The 18,313-nt window shown below is 48.1% G+C and overlaps 1 protein-coding gene across 1 annotated transcript in view; it reads left to right on the forward strand.

The window, feature by feature from the left end:
• The first annotated feature begins 1,164 nt into the window (after positions 1 to 1,164).
• The window catches only part of mmp17a (matrix metallopeptidase 17a), a 59,925-nt gene continuing 42,776 nt past the window's right edge, over positions 1,165 to 18,313 (forward strand). The window contains exon 1 of the mRNA XM_035389888.1: positions 1,165 to 2,791. Within this exon, the coding sequence (XP_035245779.1) occupies positions 2,621 to 2,791 (171 nt within the window). The 5' untranslated portion in view covers positions 1,165 to 2,620. The remainder of the gene's footprint in view (positions 2,792 to 18,313) is intronic.

The following is an 18,313-nucleotide window of genomic DNA, read 5'->3' on the forward strand; positions in this document are numbered from 1 at the left end:
TATTATTATTATTATCCGGTTGTAGATATATATCCGATTGTAGCTATAAATCAGCACGTACACAGTAATATGCTCGATGTTGATGTTACAGTGTTTACACAAAAGAGATAAAACACTCTGTGAAGGAGTGGCCCTTCACAAGCGTGTGTGTTGTTTAATTGATTGTATTTAATTGTTCATTTAATTTGTTAATTGGTCATTGAAACCCAGGTGCAGCTGATTGGCTCAGCCTATTTAAGTGACTGTCAGTAAGGGCAGTGAGGGAGGGAAGGTGAGCCACTACTAACATTTGTACTCCTGGTGCTTTTAAAAATTAATTATTACTTTTATGAAGTCCTGTTTTCTCAGTTGTTTTTTTAAAGCCTTTTTTACATTTGGTGTCAGAAGTGGGATTTAGCCCCTATCCCTGTGGGGTGACTCACTTTTGAAAGGCTTTTAAAGAGATTTTATAACTGAGTTTTTATTGGACTTGGAAGATGTTTTTGGACAAACCAAGGAAGCAAAGCGCTGCATTTTGCGTCGAGGAGGTCCAAAGGATAATCCAGGTGGGGCTAAAGGTGGACCGTTGGGAAAGCCAGACAGAGCAGCGGGGCCCAGAAGTGGGAGCAGCTGGAATACCCCTTGATTGGCTGGGGAGCTGCAGCTGGCTCTGTTTGTAGGGGTAATGGTCTGGAGCCCTGTGGGACAGCAACTCTGAAAGCCAGTAGGAGGAGCCTATAGCCCATTGGGAGGCGGTGTCCTGGCCCTGTTGGGCTGTATATGCCAGAGGGACGAGTGACCTGGTGTCCCTAATCGGGGCGCTGGCCTCGACAAACTGGGAGAGGAGCTACCCAAAGTGATTTTCTTTATGGACTGCTCCTGGTGGAATGCAATATTTTAAATTGACTGCTTCAGAAGCACCTGCCCCTCGTCTTGCAAACCGGTATGCAAGACTGGAGAGGGGGGAGGAAATGCGAAGGAGTGGCCCTTCACGAGCTTGTATATTGTCTAATTGATTGTATTTAATTGTTAATTTAATTTGTTAATTGGTCATTGAAACCCAGGTGCAGCTGATTGGCTCAGCTTATTTGAGTGACTGTCAGTAAGGGCAGAGGGGGAAGGTGAGCCACTACTAACATTTGCACTGCTGGTGCGTTTAAAATTTACTTTTATGAAGTCCTGTTTTCTCGGTGGTTTTTAAGCCTTTTTTACGCACTCTCAGTAAAAATGTACTCATAACACCGATAACACTTAGGAATCTGGCCCCAATGAAAGAGCTGTTCAGTGTCTGCCAATAGTTTAACTTATTGTAGTAGCCTAACCGGTAGTTCGATTTACGGAAGAGAAAGAGCAGAAGTCTACGACAGGGGTGTCAAACTTCCCTGACCGTTGTGGAAGTTGGGGTTGGACCACAAATGGAACTGGTGTATGAATTTTAACAGATAAGCCGCGCTTAATCGAAGTATTTACATGAGAAGCTAGAGTGGACCAGCCGTTGAGAAATGCGCCTGGCATGCTTGTCCTCCGAGGTCTACACCCATGTGAACCGCATCTCCGGAACGGACTGAGACGTGGCCGCTAGTTCTCTCAGAACCATTGTCCTCCCGCCCTGGTGTACCGACCCAGACCCGTATTTCAAAGTTAGTTAACTGTTCGTATCGCAGGACAACTGAGGTTGTGTTATAGAGGACAATCAAGTGCCTTAACCACTCCAACGAATGTGCTCCAGACAACCACTTAGAACGGATGCATAAATAAGCAATTTTGTACCTGTTTTTATTAATTATACCACACTTAGTCTGTAAACATTTTTGGAATCAATTTTTTGTTAATGCTTTGCATTGCTTCGTATTTATTCGGGCATTAGATTTTATCTTTTGAAAATTAGCTTGTGCCACGATAGAACAGGCGCATAAAATAAGAAAAGGGGAGGTTCTGCTTCTGGGCAAGAGGGAAAAAAATCAAGGAAGATAAAAGTCAATTTTGGCATGACTTCATAAAAGTCACTGCAATTTCGTTCTTGAACGAGCAGCGCTGACGCGCTGAACGACGGTTATATATGCAGAACTACCGACTGCATCATTAATACATTTTGAAAGAAAGAAAAAAAAACTGTATCCCAATTTTAACTGGATCACCCTTCCACCTCCCACTCCGAGGTTCAACTTGGTTCATCTCCGCTCGCGCGCAGCTTCAGTCTAGCTCGTGGAGGCACGAGCGCTGGAGCAGTGGCGCCGCTGTCTGCCACAGCCGAAGAGAGCAGCGGATTGGAGATACCTGCGTTTTATATGCGCGAACAGGCAGCCGCTCGCGTTCCTTTCACCAGCAAGTTCTTACAGATAGCTTTACTCTACAAAGGGCTTGTTTGTGTTTTACATTGCTGCAATGCACAACCTCCGAATATCAATGGACTTGGATTTGAAGAGGGAATAGTATATTTATCTCTATCTCCCTTTCTCGCCTTGAAGCGGCGTCATTAGCCTACTGTTTTGTGATATGTGTTTTACATGTTTGCGTGCAACAGTGAGGTAGTTCTTTTTGAGCCCGTGATGGGAATTTAATCACCAGTGCATATGCGAAGCATCGGGGTCTGGAGCGGTCTGTACCCTGGACGCCGCGGTTGAAGGCAGATTTTGAGCGCATGAGGCTCGGCCAGTTTGGGGGAATGATCCTGCTGAATTTTCGGAAACGAAGGTCCGCGCGGCGCGGTTGGATTATTTCTCCGGAGATGATCCTGGTTCCAGTTCTCTGGTTCTTATCCCAGGCACGTGCCGCGCCGTCTCTCACGGCCGAGCAGCTGGGCATGGGGGTGGTAAGTGGCTCTTCGCCGTTTGCACTTTGAATCTGCAGCGGATAAAGATGCAAAGAATTATTTTTCTTTGTTAAAATAATTCGCGCTTGAACGTTGAGAAATTGCTCCGTTAACGAATCTTAACTTTTACGTTATTCGATTATAAACTGCCAGATCTGAAGCATAGCCTACTTTTTGGAAAGGGCTTGCGTTGGCAAAACTATTTTAGACAGATTGCTGTTTTGATATGTGGTATAATATGTGTGTGATATTTTGGTATGTCAATTGTTTCTATCATCCATGTGGTTATGATTTTTAAGACATCTTGGGAAATTGTCACTGACGTTTGTGTATGCCTGCCGCATGTACGAAATCAACTATAAATATTTTCTTCGTTTTAAATTAAAAACAGTGGTTTGGTGAGCACCCAATTTGCCTAGAAATTGGATCTATAAAAAATAATTCGTTGGGAGAAACAAGTCGTGAGTATTGGCTGTCGTATATAAAATGATCTCATGTAAATATGCTCTCATATTATTTACCGTCGCATTATGTACCTTCTCTAGTGAAAAGGTGTAATTAAAGTTTCGTGTATTCTCGTTGGGTTTTTTTCCACAAACGCATGGTTAGATTATTCACCATTGGACTGCCCCATCTACAATGCAAAGCATCGCTTGATTGTTATTTGTAATTATAGACGTCCCGACTCACGTTAAACTGAGGAGCGTACCAGAAGGGTGCTTTAACTTCACGCGCGCCAGGGTGTCTCACTAAGCGCCTTTGATCATGCATGAATGATATCCAAATGTATGCTTGTATCTACCAATTTGACTGGTATGGCATCTGACCAATAATCGCGCGCGGTAGGGGTTTGGGGAACTCTTAACCTTTAAAAGTGAGAGTTGTACCTGTGAGGACAGGTTAATAACGTCTGTCTGCTTTATGTTAGGCGGCGCGGGTGAAGAGAAATGCAGGACATCAAGTGACAGAAGACGGATCGTGTGATTGAGATGAGAGAGGCTAATCGACTTGGTTAATTAATATTTAATATTGTCTTTAATTTAAGTAATGTACTGTCTACTGAACGACACATCTGGCTTCGTAGGCTTGGACATAACTGCTGGTATAATTCATGATAGCTTTCGGCCAAAGATCGACAGGTAATGACGACGTCGTCCTCAGAGGCGGTTTGAGAGCAAATGCATCTTGCGTGCAGTGGATGCCCGTGCCGTCGCTCGTTTGTTCACGCCAAAGGGGTAATAGATATGCTGATGACTTTGTCTCTGATAAGTATTTGTTTTCTAGCTAAATGGGGGCGGGTCCAAAGGGGTGGTAGAAGTGACGTTAAAATTGTCCCTGATAAGTTCATGTTTTCAAGGGGCGGGGTGGGGCGGGACGGGGCGAGGTCCCCCCCCCCCCCCCGCCATTTCAGTTTAGCCATCTGCAACACATCAAACTCAGAAAATCACCACGCGCATGCCAGCGACCGCACTCCATGCCCATCCCAGTGGTAAAGGGAAAGTATGAGATAATTTGGGGGGTTTCAACCGTAGTATACCGTTTCCATTACAGTGAAGGGAAAATAGCTGATTTTTCTTCATGTTTTAATAATTGCCAGATGAATTTAATTTACAAGTTTGCAACAATTGGCTATGATTTTTTTTTTAACTCACACGCTGAATTATGTATCGCTCTGTTTGTGGTGGCCTAGCATGTGCGATCGTTCGGTTCAGACCCCCTCTAATTGGGTCGCGGTGTTAGTCAGGTCGGGGCTTTGTGCCAGTTGAGTGGAGCGGTGATAACAAGACTGACTCCGCTGTTTAAATCCCTTCCCGCTAATTATTGCCTCCCAGAAGAGCACTTTGAAGGTAACTCACCGGCATCTCAGCGGACGCGGAGGATGCGTTTGCGGTTAACTTGGCTGGTTAAAGGTTGGCTAAATAAAATAAAAGCTTGAAATCGTTAGATAGGCTATTTCCAGCTCTCATTGAGTGCGCCTGTCTGGGTCACAGCACCGAATCAAACTTTTCTGTAACTTCATTAGTGGCAACACCATGAGCTGTGAGGGGATGGTTGCAGAGACTGGCCTCGTTCTCCAACACATTTTCTCACCTTTTTTAGAAACTCTATTGCCTGGGGGTTCCCAACCCTGGTCTGTACAGAATTTAAGTCATTACTCAGCCGTGAATTTCTCACTCCCATAAATCAAGAGAGTACACTGTGAACTCGCCTCCCCTGATTTTGTATCTATATTTAGTGCTGAGTTTAAGGTGGAAAAAAAAGAAAGCCAGTACTATGTGCCCCCTGGTAGGAACAAGGTTGGCCACCCCTGCCAGAGACCTGAACTATCAGATAATTGCTCTGTTTCAAGAGCTTGCAGGCACGAAAAAAAAACAAAAACATTTTTGATCCCCGGGAGAGTTGTACTCGCATCTGATCTACAGGCAAAGAAATTCTGCTAGGAGTGGTAGGAGTTAACAGTCCTTTCAAAAGAATGACCAATTGTAAAAGCTGGGCGGCGTTGGGGGGGGGGGGGGGGGGGGGGGGGTGAGCGGTCCAGTAGTGTCTGTTCTGCAGTGTGCCTCAGCAGAGCTCTCGGTCAGTAGTGTCTGTTCTGCAGTGTGCCTCAGCAAAGCTCACGGTCAGTAGTGTCTGTTCTGCAGTGTGCCTCAGCAGAGCTCTCGGTCAGTAGTGTCTGTTCTGCAGTGTGCCTCAGCAGAGCTCTCGGTCAGTAGTGTCTGTTCTGCAGTGTGCCTCAGCAGAGCTCTCGGTCAGTAGTGTCTGTTCTGCAGTGTGCCTCAGCAGAGCTCGCGGTCAGTAGCGTCAGTTCTGCTCACGATCCAGTAGCGTCTGTTCTGCAGTGTGGGCAGACGCGCGGACGACCTCGCCGCGGAGTAACGGCGCATCTTTCGCGGCCCAGCGTGGGCGGGGCTTCTCCGCGGCTGGCCTACTTTGAGCCGCGGGGCTTTGTGGATGACTGTGACCTCCCGTCGTCCGTGCCGCGCGTCAGAAAAAAGGCTCAGGATTTGGGACACGGAGATTATTTCTGGAACGTCGTCTTAGAGGAGCAAACCCAAGTCGGGCGAAAATAATGAATCACGCAGGGAGACGAGCGAGAGAGAGAAAGAGAGAGCGAGGGAAAGAGCGAGAGAGCGCTATGGTGCTTCATTACAGTTTCATCTGTTTAACAGGTTAAAAGGGATATAAAGTCATTGCCTACTTTAGGGAATTTATTTTCAAAGAGCTTATTAGAGCTTCAGGTATCATAAGCTCGCTTGTGGCCCGCTACCCCAACCACCACACAATGAAAGGTATATCGTAAGGGGGGGGGTGTGTATCACCAGACATTTCGGTGTGTGGAGTTGCGTTGTGTCGGTTTACAGTCGGCTCCGCGGTCGCTCACACAGCGCCGGCGCTGACGCGTTTGACGGACACCTGTCTGCGGAGCGTTTCTCGGGGGACGGGCCCTGCGTAAATTTAGCCGACGTAAATATAGCGCCCCGCGCGCGGCACGAGCAGGTCAGAGCGGCCGACCCGGGGGCGGATCCTGTTCCCTCTCGTTTCCCCGAGAGCGCCCCCCCCCCCCCCCCCCTGCTCGTTCCGTTTCCAGGAACGGGCGAGCGAGCAGCCTTCCACGCCTCTGACCCCACCATTTTGTTTTTGACCCGCAGCCAGCTGGTCTCTCTCTCTCTCTCTCTCTCTCTCTCTCTCTCTCTCTCTCTCTCTCTCTCTCTCTCTCTCTCTCTCTCTCTCTCTCTCTCTCTCTCTCTCTCTCTCTCTCTCTCTCTCTCTCTCTCTCTCTCTCTCTCTCTCTCTCTCTCTCTCTCTCTTCCCCCCCCCCCCCCCCCCCCACTCAGAGGTCCCGCATGCAGGGCGTCTCCTCCCTCCGTGTGCTGAGGATGAGGGGGGGGGTGCTGTAATTACTGTGGGTCCTGCGCTGGCCAGTCTGGAAATAACCCTGGGCCTGGAACAAAACAGCCGCAGGGGAGAGAGGGAGAGTGCTGAAGAGGCTCTGACTCTGTCTCAGACTGCATCCAGAAGCTGGTTAAACTTAGGCCAATGTGGGGAAACAAAAAGAAAGGGAAAAAAATTGTAAGAATTATAAGTAATTGTAAAGTGTGTGTGTGTGTCTGTGTGTGTGCTCATCTACAGTGAGCCTCATAATGTAAGGAATGAAGACATATTTGTTTCTTGATTTTGCACTGTAAAAACAATTCACGTGTGGTTAAAGTGCTGATTTTCAGGTTTCATGTAAGTGTATATTTTTATACACTTTGGTTTCACCGTGTAGAAATTACAGCACTTTTTGTTACATAGTCCCCCGCATTTCGGGGCACCATAATGTTTGGGACATATTAATGTTGTGTGAATGAAAGTAGGCATCTTAAGTACTTACATATTCTTTGTATGCAATGACTGCCTGTAGTCTGTGACCCATAGACATCACCAGGTGCTGAGTATCCTCTCTGGTGGTGCTCTGCCAGGCCTGTACTGCAGCTATCTTCAGCTCCAGCTTGTTTCGAGGGCTAGTTGTCTTAAGCTTTCTCTTCAGCATCTGAAACACATGTACTGTTGGATTCAGTTCGGGTGAATGACTTGGCTCCTTGTGAATTTTCCAGTTTCTGGCTCTGAAAAAACTCCTTTGTTGCTTTAGCTTTAGTCTGTTTGGGATCATTGTCTTGATGTAGAATGAAGCACCGTCCGGTGAGTTTGGAGGCATTTGCTTGACAAGAGCAGATAAGATGCTTCTGTATTCGTTCTGCTGCTGCTGTCTGCAGTTACATCATCGATGAAGACAAGTGAGCCAAGGTCTCTTCTGTATCCAATACTTTTTTTTACAGAACTCTGCAGGCTCTTTTAGGTACTTCTCAGCAAACATTAGCCTGGCCATCCTGTTTTTACGGTTAACTAGTGATTTGCATCTTGCAGTGTAGCCTAGGTAGTTCTGTTTGTGCAGTCTCTGTGGACAGTAGTCACTGACACAGCCACGCCTGCCTCCTGATGAGTTTCTGATCTGTCGGGCAGCTGTTTTAGAGTTATTCTTCATGACGGTGAGCATTCTTTGGTCATCAACTGTAGAGCTCTTCCTTGGCCTACCCGGCTCTTTGTCATTACTGTGTTCACCAGCACTCTCTTGATATTCCAAACAGTCGAGTTTGGTTAGCCTAAGGTTTGGCCCACATCTCTGACTTTTTTTTTTTTTCTTATTCTTATTTCTCAGCCTCGTAGTGGCTTCCTGGACTTTCATTGGCACCGCTCCGGGCCTCGTGGTGACCAGCACCAATAACAAATTCCACAGGCAATCAAAAGCCTAGAATCCAGACTGGTTACTAAAAGCTCTCTCATACCTGAACTAAGGAAGCAATTGAACACACCTGACTAATCAGAAACACCTTTGAAGCCATTTGTCCCAAACATTATGGTGCCCTGAAATGGAGGGGACTATCTGCAAAAGGTGCTGTAATTTCTACATGGTGAAACCAAGATGGATAAAAATTTTCCAATATGGATAAAAAAAATTTAAAAAAAACATTTCCTGGTTATGGTTATACACTTTGTTGTACGTCACTCTGGATAAGAGCGTATGCCAAATGCCTGCAATCTAATGTAATGTACCCTGTAATAATAAAAAAAAAACTGAAAATCTGCACTTTAACCACATGTGTAAATTGTGCGAATACAAATCCAGTATTACTGAGCCAAGAAAAAATGACTTTATCCCAAACATGTAGCTCACTGTCTCTCTCTCTTTCTCCATATATATATATATGTGTGTGTGTGTGTGTGTGTGTGTGTGTGTGTATATATATATATGTAAGCAGAACCCTGCTTGTTTTTCAGAGCGGGGGAGCTGGTGAGTTATCTGAAAGCTCCAGAGCTAAGAGCCAGCCCCTCTTCCTCATTAACGCGATTCGCCCCCCCGGGTCGGTCTCCACGCCTCGCCGCGTTTCCCCCTCGTTTGCGTTTCCTTCGCCAAACACTGAGGATGAGGAGGGGGGGGGGGGAGATCCATCACCCTTCGTATAACTTCCTCAAATCCCGGGTGCAGTGAGACCCCCCGCAGGCCTGGGAGAGGGGCGCGCTTTTGAAGTGCGACTTCCGCAGAAATGAACGTCTGAAATTTACGGGCGATCTCTTCCCTGCTCCCCGTGTGAGGCGGCGGTCGGCGGGAGGCCTGAACCGGCGGGTGGAGGTTCGGGGGGGGGGGGGGGGGGGGGAGCGGGTGGAGGTTCGGGTGGGGGGGGGTGGGGGGGGAGAGCGGGTGGAGGTTATCGCAGTGGGTCGTAATGAGACGTAATGCGCCCGCAAAGGCTCGTCAGAAAGGCGAATGTTTCGTTTGCTGAGCCGACTCCGTGCTGTAGACTAACTGCCGCGTTTAGCATCGTTGCCAGAGCTCGTTATCTTAGCAGTTCATCGGTCTGCTTTCCCCTCTCTCTCTCCAGTGGCTCGCAGGCAGAAGCGTTTAATAAATGAGAGGTTTGGGCAGAAAGGTGGACACAGACGCAGAGCCACAGGGGCAGGAGCGGAGGGACGTTCGCTTGTTATCTCGCATCAGCGATTTTATGCGAAAATGTAGCGAGGATGAAGAACGCATCCTTATCCCCAAAGACTAGAGGCGGACGGCCCGTCTGTTCCCTGGAACAGTGTCTGAACAGGGGGTGATGGTGGGGGGGTGGGGTGGGGGGGGGCACTATTGGACCTTATAATTCAGTGGAGTACAGCTCACTACACTTGTTGCTGCGGTAACGGTGTTTGTGTGCGCATCTATGCATTATGTAGGAGTACCTGCCGTTATCTACGAGTGTGTGCAGCCTTGCCTCTGTGAGCCCTCTGTGGTTGGGTTAACTGTGCCCATTAAGGTTTTTCTGCTCTTTCTCAGCTCTTTCAGATGCACATTATCTGTCCAGCGGCGTCAGATAATTCACTTGTTAGCATGAGAGTGGTCACATGATGGAATTTAACATTGTGGGCTTGTGATTGGCCGCAGGGCCCTGCAGAGACCTTTTGAGGGGCGGGAACTCACAGTGCGAAGAGGACATGGGAACAGAGAAACACAGTTTCACCACACCCTGCTGCAGTACACAACGTGCTGTAATTTACCTAAATGAATGAATGAGAATTAATGGCAGAAACAATAACAATAGAAATATCAATTTTTAAAAATCAAATCAAAGGAGCATGTGGGGCCATTGGGGAAAAAGGGGTGCTCTGGCACCCAGAAGAACCAACCCCCCCCCCCCCCCCCCGACCCTGTACCCTTGCCTGACTGGCTGGCACCATGTAAAAACTAATATTTGGTGTGGATGTTCCTGAAATAGCAAACTTGAATAAATTATTTAACAAATATTTTAACACTTTAAATGCTAGTTTGTTCCTGCTGATCCTTTCCTACTCAAATAACTGCTGAAAGTTTTAAAACCTTTTTTCTCTGATATCCTGGAGGGGAAAAAAATATTGCAAAATTCTCCTGGACCTGATTGTTTTTTTAATTATTTTTTGACCCAGGTCTTTTTCATAGATCATTGCCAGGTTTTACAATCATTTGATGCAGTTATGATTCCCGTTATACAGCGTTGATATTATATCTATTTCATCCATTTTATTTGAAGGACAGCTTCATGGCCATTTATGGTTTGCTTTAGTTTCTTTGTCAGTCTAATCCCCTTTATTGAACTAGATGAAGGGTAAATTCAGGAAGGCGCTGCCTTTGTACGGCTGCGGGTCAGAGCTGTCCCGTCTCCGCGCGGGGGCCTGATTATTTCGCGGTATTGGCAGGCCGGGCTCGCGTGCCTTTCTCCCCCGGGTGCTTTGGGCTGTCCCGCGACGAGCCGACCTCGTCCCTCCGAAGGCCGAGCTAGCCAGCGGACGGCGTTTGCGGGAAATAACGGGATCGTGAGCGTCACAGCTAATATCATGACCGCGGTTGACTTCGCCCTCGGTTCTCAGACAGAGCCGATTTGCGGGGACGCCGTTTTGTGGGGACGCCGTTTTGCGGGGACGTCGTTTTGCGGGGACAGCAGCCCTTTGACAGACACGCGTGCCGCGTGGCGGTTCTTATAAGAGCCTCGCTCGCGCGTGCGTCTTTAGCGCTGCTTTCTGAGCGCCGTGTGTCTGGCGGGTCAGACCTGCCAGCGTAATTGTTTAACGGCTGAATTTGAATGAACATTTTGGAAATTTCCATTTCAGTTCAGATGATGGCAGACCTCTTTTTCCAACGCTCCTGTCTTTGAGTTGCTGAGAGTAACCGACAGTCCGACCGGCAGGATATGGACCCTCCTGCAAGGCTGTACGGGCCGGCTGCTGGGCCCTGCTGTGTGCGTGCGTGCGCGCGCATGTGAGCACGTGATTGTGTGTTTATATACTGCAGTGTGTGTGTGTGTGTGTGTGTGTGTGTGTATGAGCAGGTGATTGTGTGTTTACACACTGCAGTGTGTGCGTATATATATGAGCAAGTAAATAGTAAATGGACTGCATTTATATAGTGCTTTTATCCAAAGCGCTTTACAATTGATGCCTCTCATTCACCCATTCACACACACACCAACGGTGAAAGGCTGCCATGCAAGGTATCAGTCAGCTCATTGGGAGCAATTAGGGGTTAGGTTTCTTGCTCAGGGACACTTCGACACGCCCAGGGCGGGGGATTGAACCGGCAACCCTCTGACTGCCAGACAACCGCTCTTACCTCCTGAGCTATGTCACCCCCAAGCAAGTGATTGTGTGTTCACACACTGCAGTGTGCCTGTGTGTGTGTGTGTGTATATATATGTGCGTATGTGTGTGTGTGTTTGTGTGCGTGCGTGTGTGTGCGAGAAGATGATTGTTTGTTTACACACTACAGTGTGTGAGCAAAGGATTGTGTGTTTATACACTGCAGTGTGTGTGTGTGTGTGTGTGAGAGAGCAGGTGATTGTGTGTTTACACTTACATTACATTTATTTGGCAGATGCTTTTATCCAAATCAACGTACAAAAAGTGCATTTCATGGTCATAGACAACTGCTAAACACAGGTTCAGTAAGGTACAATACTTATTTTGTACAGCTATTTCTAGCCAAGAACACAGTTTAGTTCACAGTGAACACTATTCAGACCTAACCTCTGCAAAGCCAACTAGGCAGAAGAATAAGGTACAGTATTAGGACAAATACAAGAAGTGCTGGGATGGGGCAACATGTAACAAGTGTCATGAAAAAAAGGGGGGGGGGGGGGGAGATTTAGAGTGAAATATACAGGGTGGTGGTGGTTAGTCTAGGTATAGTCTGAAGAGATGAGTCTTCAGGCCACGGCGGAAGATGGGTAGTGAGGGGGAGGGACGGGGAGTTCGTTCCTCCACTGGGGAGCTAGGGTGGAGAAGCTCTGTGATCCATTTGGGCGGGTGGGAGGGGTTACAAGGCGCCCTGCTGCCGCAGAGCGGAGTGGTCGAGCAGACATATAGAAACGAGTCATGTCCTGCAAGTAGATGGGGGCTGTCCTGTTGGCAGCAGTGTAGGCAAGGGTCAGGGCTTTGAACCGGATCCTGGCAGCGACCGGTAGCCAGTGGAGTGATCGCAGCAGAGGAGTGACGTGGGAGAATTTGGGAAGGTTGTAGATGAGTCGGGCAGCGGCATTCTGAATCAGCTGTAGTGGCTGTATGGCACAAGCTGGCAGGCTTGCAAGGAGAGAGTTGCAGTAATCAAGGTGAGAGGTCACCGTAGCCTGGACGAGCAGCTGGGTGGAGTGCGTCGTCAGGTATGGTCGAATCCTTCTGATGTTGTACAGGAGGAATCTGAAGGACCGTGATGTTGCCTTGATGTGCTCCTTGAGGTCCAGTTGGTCATCCAGGACCACCCCCAAGCTCTTGGCAGAGTGAGAGGCAGTCACTGTGGTGCCATCAACCGTGATTGAGAGCTTACGAAGTAAGGACGTCTTGCATGGGAAGAAGAGCAGCTCAGTTTTGTTGAGGTTGAGCTTCAGATGGTGGCTGGCCATCCAGGTGGAGTGTGTGTGTGTGTGTGTATATATATGTGCGTATGTGCGTGCGTGTTTGTGTGTGTGCGTGTGTGTGTGAGCAGGTGATTGTGTGTTTACACACATTACATTACATTACAGGCATTTAGCAGACGCTCTTATCCAGAGCGACGTACAACAAAGTGCATCAGTTCAAGGTGCAGAAGTGTAGAAGAAACACACTAGAGTGAAGTAAAGATCGTAGTGCCAGAAGTGACCACATAGATCAGGACTCCAACCCTGTAGGGTAACCTGTTCAGCAAACAAACAAACAATCTTGCCAAGTACAAACTAGCACTGAAATCACATTTGCCTGCAGTGTGTGTGTGTGTGTGTGTATATAAGCAGGTGATTGTGTGTTTACACACTGCAGTGTGTGTGTATATGAGCAGGTGATTGTGTGTTTACACACTGCAGTGTGTGTGTGTGTGTGTGTGTATATGAGCAGGTGATTGTGTGTTTACACACTGCAGTGTGCGTGTGTGTGTGTGTGTATATAAGCAGGTGATTGTGTGTTTACACACTGTTGTGTGTGTGTGTGTGTGTGTGAGAGAGCAGGTGATTGTGTGTTTACATACTGCAGTGTGTGTGTGTGTGTGTATATAAGCAGGTGATTGTGTGTTTACACACTGCAGTGTGTGTGTGTATATGAGCAGGTGATTGTGTGTTTACACACTGCAGTGTGTGTGTGTGTATAAGCAGGTGATTGTGTGTTTACACACTGCAGTGTGTGTGTGTGTGTGTGTGTGTGTGTGTGTGTGTGTGTGTGTGTGTGTGTGTGTGTGTGTGTGTGTGTGTGTGTGTGTGTGTGTGTGTGTGTGTGTGTGTGTGTGTGTGTATAAGCAGGTGATTGTGTGTTGGGTTTATTAATGCCAGGGAACAGCCCTGCTGTGAACTCAGGTTTTTGGCACAGCCCCTCTGTTCTTCCAAGTGTGTCACTCAGAAACGGGAAAGCAAATTATATTTAATGACCTGACAAGTCGGTATGACATGAACGGATGATCGTTAATTAAGCATTTGCCGGATCGACGGCTGCGATTATTTGTCTCCGCGGTGAAGTTAACGGCCGACTAACCGGGGGAAATGGCCCTTAGCGCGCGCGGAGCCTGACCGCTTCACCGTGAAATCAGGTGCTTGTGGTCCTCCCCTGGGGCCAGCGTCAGACCATGGACCCGGGGTCAGACTGTGAACTGTGGGAAAAATATGGACCGAGTCACTGTGATGTCACCCGTTGACTCTCCATGGGCTTGGTGTAAATCGTTTTGAAGCCTGGGAAGTGTAGTCTTGGGGGGCCCCCATTTTGTACACATATGAGCCATAAACTGTGCAGTAGGGAAAAGGGTCCCCCTTATATGGGCATGAACGCCGGTCGTCCACTAAGCGCTTGAGATACAGTGCGAGATAATCTGTCCCTAATTCGTCCACAGAAATGTTGCAATAATGTTAATATGATGTTAATAAATTGGCGTACAGAAAGACAAAGAAAGAACACCTGTTGTGATTATATTTTTTTGTGGGGAAAAAATGTGGACTTTTTTTTTGGACATATTTTGACCGTATTGTTACTATTGACTTACATTGAAACGGGTGGCTGAAACTCCTATACTAGAGCCAACCCACAAACCAGCTACATCTCACAACAAGACCAGGAAGTGAGCTTCTAAAACGCAGCCCGGTTTTTGGCAGACAAGGCACAGACAGGAAGTGTCATATTCTGAGTTCCTGTCCTGCCTGTGTGTGTCAGTTCAATACTGAGTTCTGATATCCATCAGCCTCCCAGTTGTGGTGTTCATTCAGAGTTTGGTAAGGGATGGTAATGTCTCCCCATTGCACTGCCTTTGTCAGAATGACTCACAAAAGAAATGACGTCAGACTCGTGCTATTGCCAAGTAGCGCTCAGTCATTTTATGGTTCGAGAATTATTTCTCTTTGAACGCGAAGAATAGATGCTGGAGCGCTCGATGCATATTCGAAGATGCATCTTCGCGCTGAAATGTGGGCAGCAGTGGGTATTTCTGACTTGTCGAAGACAGATCAAAGAGTGAAAACTTTGTGAATACTTCTTTTTCCTCCCTTTTTTTATTTCTTTCCCGCCGTTTGTGTGAACGTCATGGCGATACGTTAGCCGCGGCGGGGCGCAGCGGTTCGGGAACTTGGGCTCGTTACTGAAAAATGGCGCGCGCTTGATTTCCAGCTTCCTTTGAGCGAGGCACTTAACCTTAATTACCTTCAGTAAAATTCGCCCGCTGCATAAATAGACTGCATGTAAAAATGTGACTTGCCGAAGTTTCTGTGGATAAGAGAGTCGGCTAAATGCCCGAATGTTAAATTCGATGTTATAGAGACCAGGGGGTGTCCGGTCTTATCCGAAAAGGGCCGGTGGGGGTGCAGGTTTTGGGTTTCTGCCCAGCGCTAAGAGACCTGATTCTGTGTTCATTCGCTGAATCGGCAGAAACAAAAACCGACACCCTTTTCGGATGAGATTGGAAACCCATTCGATGGACAGACGTCACCCATATGGAGTCAGAACATGGACAGAGCTCCATGTGGCTTTTGCCTCTTGCACCACCTAGTACTGAAATACATTTTTGTTTTTGTTTTATGATTTTTGTTTTATGAGTTTTAAAGCGTCTATGGATATGCCCAACACATTAAAGGCTTGTTAAATACCTAACTATTCTTCCTCTATCAAGACTGCCTTCCCAGGTTTGGAAAATATGTCCAACTTTTTGTCCATGTACCATTTTGGCTTTTCCTTGAAAAATGTCTGTATCCTTAATGTTGCCACCTATGGAGTGTTAAACTCCCATCCACCTTAAAAAACTGACTGGACCTAGGAAGTGGTTTGAAACAATAGGACTTCCCAATAGAGGACAACTTAAATTGTGTCATTGTTTGCTCATGAGAAGATACGATTTGTTAAGTTTTTCTTTCTTTCTAAAGAAGTTTTAATTGTTTCAAACACAACTTCCTAGGTCCAGTCACAATTTTGCGGTAGGCGGGACTTTAACACTTTGTGGGATTGCAATTCCGAATCGACCAATGACAGGGCTCCCTTCTTCGGAGGACTGCATCGCTCAGTCTTTGTACAGAACAAAAAAAATATATCATTGTGTAGCCAGGGAAAAGCATCAGGTTTTCAGAGATGCGATATTAAGTCTTCCTTCCCTTCCTGCAGTCAAAGTGCCGGTTTGGTGAGAAGCGGTTGTCCATTTAGCTTGTTTGCGGGTCCCGGCATGCGCCACTAAACACCAAAACGAGCTTCGCTCTCCGGCGGAACCCGTCCGCTTCCTTCCATTAGAGAGGAAGGGGGGAAGGCGAAGAGCCCGCTTCGGTCTGAAGCGCTTAGCAGCACGTCGAATTTCATTTCACTTTCCGTTTGGTGTTTTTTCTTTGTCAGCCAGAATAATACATTTATGTAACATGCAAGGAAATCTGTGTTTCACTCCCTGCCCTGAATTTTCAGCTGCACGTACCCTAATTAGACCTGTGGGTGCGGAAATCTCGAATGGCGTGAGGGGTTTTTTGCGCGACGGAGGGCCGTAGACGTTCGCGCTGTTGTAGAAGCTCCTCGGAGCGGGGCCTCGTGTCTGTATTCGCCTGCGGGGTTTAAAAATAGACGAGCGCGGATCAAAAAATAAGTTCCTTCAGCTCCACGCAGAGACGGAGCTGAAGGAACATTTAGAGGTCACCTTGACCCCAGATGCAGTTTCTCATTAGTGCCCGGTAGGGAGGGGGGCGGCGGGGGGGCGGGGGGGCGGTTACGGCTTGCGAGTTTCTTACGATGGAATCGGTTCTGGCCGGTTTGAGTTTGCGTCATTTCGTAGGTCAGTGCTTAATTTCGGCTTGAATCACCGATCGCCACCTCGCGAAACCCCGCCTAAAAAAAAGATGGTGATTCACCGGAACGAGGCTCTGGCGGTGGGTTGGTTAGCGAGGCGCATCCGGGAACGGGCCGGGGGTCGGCCGGGTCAGGCTGGCGGTTGGGTGACGTATCAGCTGCGGCGAGGCCGGATGTGAGCGCTGGATGCGATTGGCTGCCCGCGGGCCTTGTGACCGCACTGCGAGCGGTCGGTTCGGTTGGCTGCGGCGTCCCGATGAGCAGCAGTTAAGAGGTCATTAGCGGTTATTGGCGGGAGCGCTGAAGCGGAGGCCGGAGTAGTCCCCGGCGAAGCCGCGGCGGTGGTGTCATCGGACTCCCCCGACGGAACGAAGCCTCGCCAAACGGCCGCTGAGCCGAGATCCGGCGCGGGGGGGAGCAGAGCCGATTTAGCGCCGGCGGGTCCCAGACGCTCCCCGGATAAATTATTCAAAATCCGTTCCCCTGCCGGAGTTCAAATCCTCTCGTCCTCGCCACTGCCCGATTTTCAAACTCGCTGAATTCGATACTTTCTCGGCCTCGGCGTTTCTCCTGGTGTTCGCTCTCCCGGGGAGAAAGAACGGCCCTCCCGTCTGAGCTGAAATTGCTGTTACGCATCCCGTTCAACAGCTCTGTTTATTCCTTTCTGTAACGCTGGTGTCACAAGCCCGTGTTGTTCTGTCTCTCTTTCTGTGTTACACACTGAGTCCTATTGCTTCCCGTCAGCCTGGCGTATGTGGTGGAAACGTTTCTGAATCAGCCTATGTGAGGTGCAATGAACTGGCAATAGAATGCAGGCAGTCACAGCACAGCTACAGTGTATGAGGTGCCTTTACTTCCAGACCTTTAATTCCTGCCGGCTGTGGCATTCCAAACTTTTACTTCCTGTCAGGCGTGGCATACCAAACCTTTATTTCCTGCCTGGCGTGGCATACCAAACTTTTACTTCCTGTCAGGCGTGGCATACCAAACCTTTATTTCCTGCCTGGCGTGGCATACCAAACTTTTACTTCCTGTCAGGCGTGGCATACCAAACCTTTATTTCCTGCCTGGCGTGGCATATCAAACTTTTACTTCCTGTCAGGCGTGGCATACCAAACCTTTATTTCCTGCCTGGCATGGCATACCAAACCTTTACTTCCTGCCTGGCGTGGCATACCAAACCTTTACTTCCTGCCTGGCGTGGCATACCAAACCTTTACTTCCTGTCTGCTGTGGCATACCAAACTTTTACTTCCTGTCAGGCGTGGCATACCAAACCTTTATTTCCTGCCTGGCGTGGCATACCAAACTTTTACTTCCTGTCAGGCGTGGCATACCAAACCTTTATTTCCTGCCTGGCGTGGCATACCAAACTTTTACTTCCTGTCAGGCGTGGCATACCAAACCTTTATTTCCTGCCTGGCGTGGCATACCAAACTTTTACTTCCTGTCAGGCGTGGCATACCAAACCTTTACTTCCTGCCTGGCGTGGCATACCAAACCTTTACTTCCTGTCTGCTGTGGCTATACTAGGTCCTATACGAACATAACGATTTACTGTCGTTCCAGAATCCCGTTGTGCGCAATGTCTGAACATAGCCTACGGCACCAATACACCTCATACACTGTAGCTATGCTGTGACAGCCTACATTCTATTGCCAGTTCATTGCACCTCACGTAGGCTAATTCAGAAACATTTCCATAGATTAGTG

This window comes from Anguilla anguilla, chromosome 14, assembly GCF_013347855.1.
Source record: "Anguilla anguilla isolate fAngAng1 chromosome 14, fAngAng1.pri, whole genome shotgun sequence".
In the NCBI taxonomy this organism is placed as follows: domain Eukaryota; kingdom Metazoa; phylum Chordata; class Actinopteri; order Anguilliformes; family Anguillidae; genus Anguilla; species Anguilla anguilla.